The sequence below is a fragment of the Mastigoproctus giganteus genome, chromosome 8 (assembly GCF_048544385.1).
Source record: "Mastigoproctus giganteus isolate SK-2022 chromosome 8, ASM4854438v1, whole genome shotgun sequence".
Taxonomy (NCBI): Eukaryota; Metazoa; Arthropoda; class Arachnida; order Uropygi; family Thelyphonidae; genus Mastigoproctus; species Mastigoproctus giganteus.
This window is the reverse complement of record NC_143582.1, coordinates 166,605,010-166,615,195: the sequence shown is the minus strand read 5'-3', so window position 1 is coordinate 166,615,195 and position 10,186 is coordinate 166,605,010. Positions and strand designations below refer to the sequence as shown.

Genomic DNA, 10,186 nt, shown 5'->3' with positions numbered 1-10,186 from the left:
GTCTATGGCGAATAATATGATCCTGTTGCTATAGTAATGGCATAAATATATAAAGTGAAAATATTAAATATGCATACGAACCCAACTTCTGAGAAAAATCTATATTCCTGTTGTAATAAGTTTAGTATATATATTATGAAGTAGGCACCGCAGCAGTGACAAATGGTATTTTATTTCGTTTTCCTACCTGCAGGTTTCTCAATAGGGTGCATTATCCAGATGATAAATGTAAACAGTAGGCTTCATTAAAACTTCATAGCTTTAATGTAGTGTTCTACATAAGTGTAATATAATATTCGAAGCATCCTGAGTCTGAAAGAGTGGAATCAAATAAATAAGACCTGTGCTGCTTAAAGAAAAGGGAGAATAACTGTCCATTTGAACTGCGGTTTAAAATCCAAAGGCTTCAAGGCAGAAATACTGAATTATATAATCTGACTTCAACTGCTTGATATAATTATAAATAGATCTATATGCAGCTGACGACTTTTGAGGTGAAATTTAATCTGCCCCGCTTTAGCAAACAAAATTAGAATTTTCTCTAAATACTTCAAACTCAAAGCTGATTTTAAAAAAAATATATGACTTAATATTAGAAAAAAAAAAGTACCTATAAGGCCCAACCTGATCAAACTCAAACTTACCTGAAGTTTCAACAGAATTAGATTACGTGAGGATCTAATTCCTTCTACTTTCTTGTCTGTAATAAATAAACACCGGACTGACACACAAGCATTTTAACAAAGAAAAGGCATTTCGTAAGAAAATGGAACATCATCTGCGCTTATCTGTCATTCTTTTGTTTACACTCCAGCCAGACCATTCCCTTCTGATAATGGATCGCCCCTGTAATTGTTCATGTTTGACATCATATTTTCATTATTTATTTATAGGCATAATTTTTCTCTACTGACTGAGTGCCTGCGAAGGGGAATGCTATGTATTTGATTCATTCGCATGAATAAAACGATCATTTATTTAAACTTTACGAGAATCTTTCTTCAATGGTTGTCGCTTTTCTCTGAGAAACGGAAAATTCAGCTAGCCATCCGCTAGATATTTGCCAGATTCTTCAATTTGAATGTGTGCATAGTTAAATTAAACGCTTTCAAATCAGATTGAGTAGTCGCAGAGTGGACTTGAAAGGTGAAAGCTTCGCATACATAAAATGATGCTATCTTTTAAGTTTCATTTCATTGTGTGGAACACTTTTAACATCACGGTGCTGCTCCACAACCAAACCAGCTGACAGATAACAATATTTTTATTCTGTATAAAAAAAGATATAAAAAGATGAAGTCTAGCCTAACCTTATTAAGGAAGGATCTTTGGTATTAATGATTTAACAATAAAAATATAATGTTTAAAAGAAACATTATATAATTTTTAAAAGAAACTCTAGAGACAAAACAGTTGAGTTAGTGGGCTTTTCAGGTAGCATACGACCTGAAAAGTAAATATATAATGGCGTAAATATATAAAGGGAAGATATTAAATACGCATACGAACCCAACTTCTGAGATCTTTGCATAATGTTTGTAAGCATAAAATCTACTTGAGCTTGTTTTTAATTGAAAGAGAAAGATAAGAGAGCCAGAGGTTGTTTCTCTTGAGTGCAATTAATGGTGGCAATGTATGATTAAGAACACAGAATAATTCGACATTAGGATATCAAGTAAAGAGAAATTTCTTGGTAGTTTGTAATTTATTAGTAGGATACAACAATAAACTTTTAGTTTGCTTTTCTGTAAACATAACAATGGCTAGATATTTGGTATACGTTACCTTAATCTTGCACTTCGACTGAGTCAGTATACGCATGATGTCACAGTGTAATACGTATTTTTTTTTCAATTGGAATTTGCGGGGACAGTGCTTCTAGATTAACTGAGTGACATAATAATATGAAAGATAACATGCGGTCATAAAATCAAAAGTAGAGAAAGAAACAAAAAAAAAAAAAAAAATTCAAATACAGTAATGGATAAAAAATATCAAAAAGAAGTGTTAAAAACAAATAAAATAAAAAAAAAAACATGATCTCAAGAAATCAAAGATAGGCAAAAGGGAAACGAGATCAAGTAAATAAAAAGGAGCGAAAATAAACTAGGCAATTCTAAAAAAGAACTGAACGTGCTCTTTTGCAATAGAATCGTATATCTCTCTAAAGTTCGTTGATCTATGGATGAAGATGCCAAACACGCAGATCATAACCCTTTTAAAAAAGCAAGCACTGTTTTGTCCAAAGGCTGATGAGTCACCGACATCACTGTATTTCCGAAAGTCGTTTAATTTCATTAGTTCAGGTACTGAATCTTGAAGTCAGTTGGGGCTGAAGAGAGTAACAGAGAAGGCAATACGAGTGAACCCTGGAGTTACACTAAACCATGTTAACAATCAACAAAACTCTTCCCATCTTCTGTCATTTAGCCAAGTTCGACTTACGACAACACTAGTCGTAGGAGAGGGCCACTGGAGAAAGTGTAATCACATTGTGTGACAACATGGCGCTTGGCACTTTCAGCTTTCGGGGGTCTAGCTGGGAACGCTCTTCAGAAATAGGAGTTAATTCCCACTGTTTTCCTGGAAATACAGACTTCTGAGGAGAGGGAGGAAGGAGAACTGCCACACTGGAACTAGCGTCGTCTGTTACAGAGGCTCGCTGAGCTTTCGGAATGTTTTTCTTTACGGACACTTGGCGGGTGGACGCTATGACCTGGAGGAGACAGTGACATAGTTTAGTAAATGCTTCTTTACAGAAACACGGAAATTGATGAGCCACAAGAAATAATGTTTATTAGTAGAGAAGCACTCACAGATTGAAATCAGCAATAAGAATTATTAAAGAGCCAGAAGAAAATTAGCGAGATGGCATTTACTTTATGAATAGAAATGATAAATGCGTCACCTACCCACTGCGCAAAAATGTCCACTGCAGACAGGAAATATATTGTTACAAAGCAGAAGGTATCGACTGTGAACCAAAATTATATTCATGTGTCAAATAAACACACCACAAAAAGAATACCTTTGGTTTCCTCTAAAGTTGTTCACTCTTTGAATTAATGAGCTCGCATTTGATTACGCAAATTCGAATTTATATATATTAGTAAAAATAATCCCTGCTTAATATATGGAGAAACCAAAGCAACCCCATTTTAATTTTCATTTTGCTCAATACTGCGTTAGTTGATGTCGGACTGCAATAACAGCAGAACTAATTTTTTTATCTTCATAATTTCTTGCCTTCTCTAACATAAAAATCGCCTTACAGCCCACGATATGCGATATAAAAAATAAAAGCAGTAAGCGGCAGGTTGGAGACAGAATGGAGCGAAGGGCCATCTACTGGAGTCAGGAAGGATATCCGGCCGTAAATTGTCCCCCTCATCACGAGAAAACTCGATGCCTTCATTATTGACACAGGATAGTCTCGGAACTACGAAATATCGGATAACGGTAGAAACTGTCAATTAAGTTTGCAATTACAGTGAAACTTTGATAAAAATATGAAGAAACTTGCGTTATTACAAGGACGATTTTGAGCCGTGGCAACTTGTTAAAACAATAATTGTTGCCTCAAAGGGAATCCGAGAAAAAATTTCAAATCCTGATGCTCACACATTAATTTCAGACTGTTTTTTTATTATTATTATTAAAAAAGTTCTGTGATGTGTTGTACTGTGGTTTAAAGTATCCGATTGCACACGAGAAATGTCAGAAAACAATCTAATTTAATACATTACAAACTGGGCTGGGAGTTATTACGATCCTGTCAAATAATGGGACCTAGAAAATTTTTATTTGAATGGGTGTGAATTCGGCTATGAAAAAGAAAAAAAAAAAACTTCTGATAACGTCAATTGTAGTCAAATGCAGAGTTTTGTTTTGTTTTAAGATTTATATTCTTTGGTTCTTGCATATACTGTATGAGGTAAATTTAAAAGCCGAATTTCCTTCATGCGCGCATGATACTGAGGTTGGAGAGAGGAATATTTGATTTAATTAAAAAATGTTTAAAATGGAAGTGACGTTAATAAATTAGAACCAATTTTTTTTTTTAATTGCCAGCCAAGTGTTTTCTTGTGATTCCAAAGAGCAAACAAATTTTTTCTGCTACGATAGAGAATGAATTAGATTGAAAATATAAATAAGGACAACAGTTGTGGAATAACAACTGTTGTCCTTATTTAGATCCCGGAACAATAATAATCAAAGAATACATATCAGTGTGCGGAGTACTTTTATAATCATGAAGATAACAATAGTTATGAGGATGTTCTTCCGAGCATACACGTCAGAAAACAGACTAGCTATGCCATATTTTTCTGTCCTTTTTTAAACATTATAAAGAGAGAATTTATTAAATGACAAGTGTGGAAATAAATTCTCCAAGCATGATGTCAAAATTGGGAGATACCCTAAGAAATTTAAGAGGAAAAAAATATAAATTATTAGAAAAGAAAATTTTAATGCCTGGATTATCACTAATTGCTGTATCCTCTCCGGGAAAACAGAGAACGCGTGAGATTCTGGATAATTACATACTACCCCTGACCTGTACATACATAAAAATGGCAATGAAAAATGAAGTGCGGCTAATGTGCGGATTACAGTGAGTGGAGCAAAAAACTCTTCAAGTTTGGGGATTACAGGGCAGTAGATAAGCGTGACGTTTTTTGTTCATGACTTCACGAATAAGCCAGGGTTATTAGCAAGGTTTGCCAAAAAAGTGACTGAAAATATGAAGGGAAAAAACGTGAGGTATTTTATAATTTTATATATTGAACGAATGAAAGAAGCCAATTTTTTTTTTAATATTTTAAAAACCGCAAAAGAAATTTAAATTCAACTTTTAATAATAATTTGCTGAAAACATTGCATCATACTGTATTTTAGATTCTGTTTGAATCCCTTAAAATTGTAGTAGACTTGACACCAATTACGCAGTGATGCCTCTACAAAGGTGGCGTATTGAATCACCGTGATCATATAAATTACAAGAATAACAAAACCAATTTTCGATAAGACTCACCTGTATCTGTTGACGCGTGCTAACCATCCTCCCCATTCTGTAATCCTGGTACTGAGACAAAACGCACAATAAGCAGTACACCTGAAAGAGAAAAATATCGCAAGGTTATACGAAGTCACGATAAGCTACTATAATTTTGAAATATTAGAAAAATTCATTGGCAATTGAAGTCAATTATATTAATAATAATGGTTTTAAAATTTCATGGCCTTAAAAACTCCATTAAGCTTGTACAAAAACATGTGACTACTAACAACTGACAATTACCATTGTAACAGTAATTATCCAACATGCACGGGCACAAAAGCAACCATATCCCGGGAAGGCTAAATAGTGAGTACTTAACATTACTTGTGCACGGCCAAAGTAACCACAGTTATCTAACGTTCCAAAGTTAGATAACTCATAGTTGGAAGAAGAAACATACAGTAAATAGAAACATTCATATAAAATAAAGTATATGAAGTGGTGAAAAAAAATTCATTATGCAGACAGACAATCTGAGTCATCTCTTCTTCAGTAACTGACTAAATATTACGTGCAATTTGAATCTGCTTGAATAGTTGTTAGAACAATGATGAAACAACCATACCACCAGGTCCGCCACCTGGGTGGCCCCAAAAAAGGTTGGGGGTGCCTTGGACAGTTAGTTTGGAATGGTTATTAAGAGCACGGGTAGGAGAGCCGCTCGTGAATCTAGCGAGTGACTACAATTTGTAGTCTCGCTACTGGATTAGGGACTATAATTGTCTTCTTTTTTTTAAGCAATTTTGCAATGCACAGAGTCATCTTGTTTACACTCCGGCAACTACTACGTCAGAGGATTTTCCAATTATTTTGATAATGAATATGGTCATTAACTGTATTTAGCAGTCACGCGGGCTGGAACTATGGTCCACTCAAAACGCCTGGGCTACTGCACTCTCGGGCTTGACCAGTCGGTTACGTAAGGACTATGCTCTACAGAAAACCAAAGAGAAAACACACAAAACAAAAATACCAGATTTTAGAATATATAGGTAAATGAAATCCAAACAAAATAAATTAATTTAGACCACAAACTAACACAAAAAACCAACAGTTAGTAAAAATGGCAAATTACTTTAATTTAAAAAATTGTGTGCGTATTAACATAAGATAAAGAAATTAAAATAAATCCTAGCGCGAATTTTTTACTGATTAATTTATTAATTAGTTGGTGTAGTGCTGCAGATAAAAAAAATTGTGTTCTTGCATTTTGCAATGTACAAGAGCAAATCAGAAGACCAGTGAGCCAAAGAGTTATTCTAAAAATTAAAATCTTTCTCATAGTAATGCTCTACTCTCATAAGAGTATGGAATGTTCGCACATATTTCATTAATGGAGTCTTCATTAGCGTAGTGGATAATGTCGCTGCTCTCGCATCGAGTGGGAAGGGTTGGGTTAGATTTCAATAAGTGGTTGAAGTTCAGAAATATTTATTCCAATGGAAGGAACTTTTATGAGCATTTTCACATCGAGCCCAATTAATCAACTCTATATATACACGGGTACTTCATGGTGCATCACTGGTTATCGCTTTGCTGTACATTTCAGAAATTCTTTAAGAACATGGTGTGTGAGGACGTTAGTTGTTTCAAGTGAGACTCAATTGCTACCAATTTGGATAGCAAACGGACAGACGTAAACCGCATATATTGATATTTTTTGCATTTATCTAGAGCTGTATTTGAACACATCTTTTATAAATTTTGTTTATACTCGTTTTCCAGAGTTGAATTTCTCAAAGTAAATACCAAAGATCCTAACTAATTCAAATGAGTTCGACGGAAACATTCTCTCAATGAGGCCCACTGAGCTAAGAATATAATGATATTGCATATCTTCAGCTGCCATTATCCTCTGTCATACTGATGAAGTTAGGAAGATTCGTGTTGTAATAGAGGTTGGTCTCGTGATATCAAGTTTCAACATTCATCAATTGTTGCTAAGAGTTGTTGCTAACTGCGGTGAAATCCAGATTTCTATGAAGTGGATATCTGAGTTGGTGAAAGAAAAATGCACAGCTGTATTAAAATATCTAGAATCGAGCAATATGTATCATACAATTTTCTCATCCTCACTGAAGAGTTCATGGTTCCATGATTCGGATCTGTTAAAGTTCCAAATCACGGGACTATAAAAGGTTATTATTAGGTTGATGATCCTTAAGGCCTGTTTGATAATGAGGATGACCAAAGTCTGTTTGATAATGAGGATGACCGAAGTCTGTTTGATAATATTCAAGGTTCGTTTGCAATTAAGACCCAAAATATTGGCGATAACAATATTCTTATGTTGAAAACGATCGGGCACACCTTCCTTGGATACAGACTTCAAGATATTTGGGATATTTTGATACCGAAAAGTTATCCGTGCTCACTTATTTTGATTGGTTATAGGCCTGAAATTGTTTGTATGTATATATTGTTATTATATAGGGCTTAGTAAAAACCCTTGATACCCCTTGATATCACGTAACTTTAAAGATTGGTCACGATCGTTGCTGCTTCAGGAATTACGTTGTGTATTTTTTCTGAATTTTCTAAGGTGATGAAATGCTTAATATTATCCTTATAATAAATGAGATTACTCTGGACCCTGGAATGAATATAAAGCTACTGCAAACAAAATCCCTGAACACCTGCTTGCGTCACCAATATGAAACAATGAACACCATTAGTTCTGGTTGTGTTTTAGAATTATCACGTTTTTAAATGCTTAAGAAGAAAAAACACGATGGAGTGCATTGATATCGATGTCGTTAGGATATAACTGACATACTCAGTAGCCATTGTGGCGAAGTTGGATTCTAGTAAAACGGGTTTTATCATCGATCAAAGCATACTCACCGAATACAAAAAATTCGGAGATAGACATAGTATACTCATGCCTCATGGCTAAATTTTCTTGGCACAAAAAGCAAACAAACATAAAAGGTAGCGATTGTAATCGCTGTGCTTCGTCTGTCTTGTACAAACTTAGTAAAATACTACAATAACCAGAAAACTGTTAACAAGTAAAACTGAAATTAAGCTCATGCATTTACAAGAGATAAACCACTGTTTCTTGCCAGTTCTAATGACTTGAATTGTCATTTAAGTAAGACGAGTAAACATTTAGAGACTTCATAATTTAAGGTTCACTGCCATTCATGTAAGAATATTCTTGTAATTATTAGGCTATGACCAGGATCATTTCAGGAAAGGAAATTATGATGCCTTAAAGTGCTACATGGCCTCTATTAACTGGGTAGATATCTCACAGAGAGCGAATACAATTGAATTATGGTATACCTTAAAAACATTAATCACAGAAGCCTTGAATGCGTATATAACATTAAAAAAAATATTCCACGAGGAGGATTCCAAGTTGGGTGAATAATGAAGTTGCCAGATTACTTGGGCAGAAAAACATGGCATGGAGCAATAAAAAGTACTGAAGCCTATAAGCTACAAATTGATCTGTAAAAGTGCCACAGAAAACTTAGGCTGGCAAAGGAAGATTATGAGGAATCACTGGCAAAGAGAGCAAAAGAGAGGGGAGAGATAAGGAATTCTTCACATATACAAATGCAAAGAAGAGAAGGACAAACCAGATTGGACCTTTATATAATTGACGTGGGATAGTATTAGATACCCCAGCTGAAGTTGCAGATGAACTCAACAGGTATTTTGCATCGATATTTACAGAAGAAAAAAATTCTTCACGTCAATGAGAAATTCTGGGAGTAAAGTTTGAAAAAAATATGTAATTAATGATGTTGAAACGAAAAACGTTTCGAGCCTACAGGCCAGTAAGGCTCTTGGGGTTGATAGCATTTACCTTATAATCTTTAGGGAGGCGGCAAGTGAGTGCATTGAACCATTGATGCTAATTGTGAAGGCATCACTGGACTCGGGAGTGATTCCGTTGGATTGCAAAAGTGCCAATATATCGAAGGCTGTGATTCTGCTGTGTGTGTTATCTTTTTTATTTAGCTGCGGATTATGCACTATAATTTTGTGTTTTTAGGCAACCCTCCTTTAGTAAATATTACCATAAAGACAATGAATTTCTGGTAAGTGCGAGGGTTTAATTTTCAAATTCAAAAACTGTTTTTCTTCGGCTTTGAACGTATTTTTCTGTATGCAATGGCCGCTATGAAAAATACAAAACTGACTCTGACTGTCAGCTTGATATTTTATTTTCTAGCCTTGTCCTCCACAAATATTGGATAGGACACAATTCCGGACTGTAGGGTGACTGGGATATATTTTCTGCTCAATTCTAGCCATCAATCGATAGCTAGTGTTTCGTTTTAATTATTATCTTTCGCTTCAACTCAAAAAATTAAATTGTTTATAATGGCCTGCTATCTTGTCTTCCTCGTTGTTTTCTACAATATGATATTGTGGAGCGGAGATTTTGGAGGGAAACACTTATAGGATGCCACCATTTTGGAAGTGACATTTCTGAGTTAACAGATTCTTATTGGTTGTGAATGAAGATATAGTATTGTACATGATATTGGAATATCATAGTGTTAAAATGGCGAGAAATTTTGGCGGATTTGATTAGATAGCCGTCGCCATCTTTGTTTAAGGTTTCTGGTGTTTAACATATACTAAGTTGGAAAAGTATTGGTTTGTTTTGAAAAAACATTTTTATTATTGGATATTACGTATAATATATGTATGTATATTGTTATATAGGGCTTAGTAAAAACCCTTGGTACCCCTCGGTTTCATTTGGTCTACAGTAACATTGGCCACTCACTTAAATTTCAGAACTTTCTCAGCGCCCCTGGTGGAAATCTTAACGGTTACAGAGCTTCAAAGTTCAAAGTTTAAACAGCTTTCATGTATACTGACTAACCAAATTGGTCTTTAGTGATAAAACTGTACATATATATTTTTTTTTTTTTTTTTTTTTCTGGTGCAGAAATTGGAGGTGGTGGTGACCTGGTGAGTTTTACATAGTGTACATTCTTACTCTCCAGACATTGGACCAGTACTTTTAGTTTTAAGATATCTAGTGATTACACTAAATTTCTCTATACGTTAATATGGATGAAAAATCTTTTTTGACCCAGAGTTTTGAGGTGGAACTATTGGTCACTCCGTCTGATCATGGATCCAAGAAGGATGCTG

At 34.7% G+C, this 10,186-nt stretch overlaps 1 protein-coding gene across 1 annotated transcript in view; it reads right to left on the bottom strand.

The window, feature by feature from the left end:
- Positions 1-2,067: 2,067 nt before the first annotated feature.
- The window catches only part of LOC150081986 (uncharacterized), a 332,967-nt gene continuing 324,848 nt past the window's right edge, over positions 2,068-10,186 (bottom strand). The window contains exons 6-7 of the mRNA XM_090379883.1: positions 5,036-5,116; positions 2,068-2,716 (exon numbers count right to left, since the gene is read on the bottom strand). Coding sequence (XP_090236009.1) covers positions 2,453-2,716; positions 5,036-5,116 — 345 coding nt within the window. The 3' untranslated portion in view covers positions 2,068-2,452. The remainder of the gene's footprint in view (positions 2,717-5,035; positions 5,117-10,186) is intronic.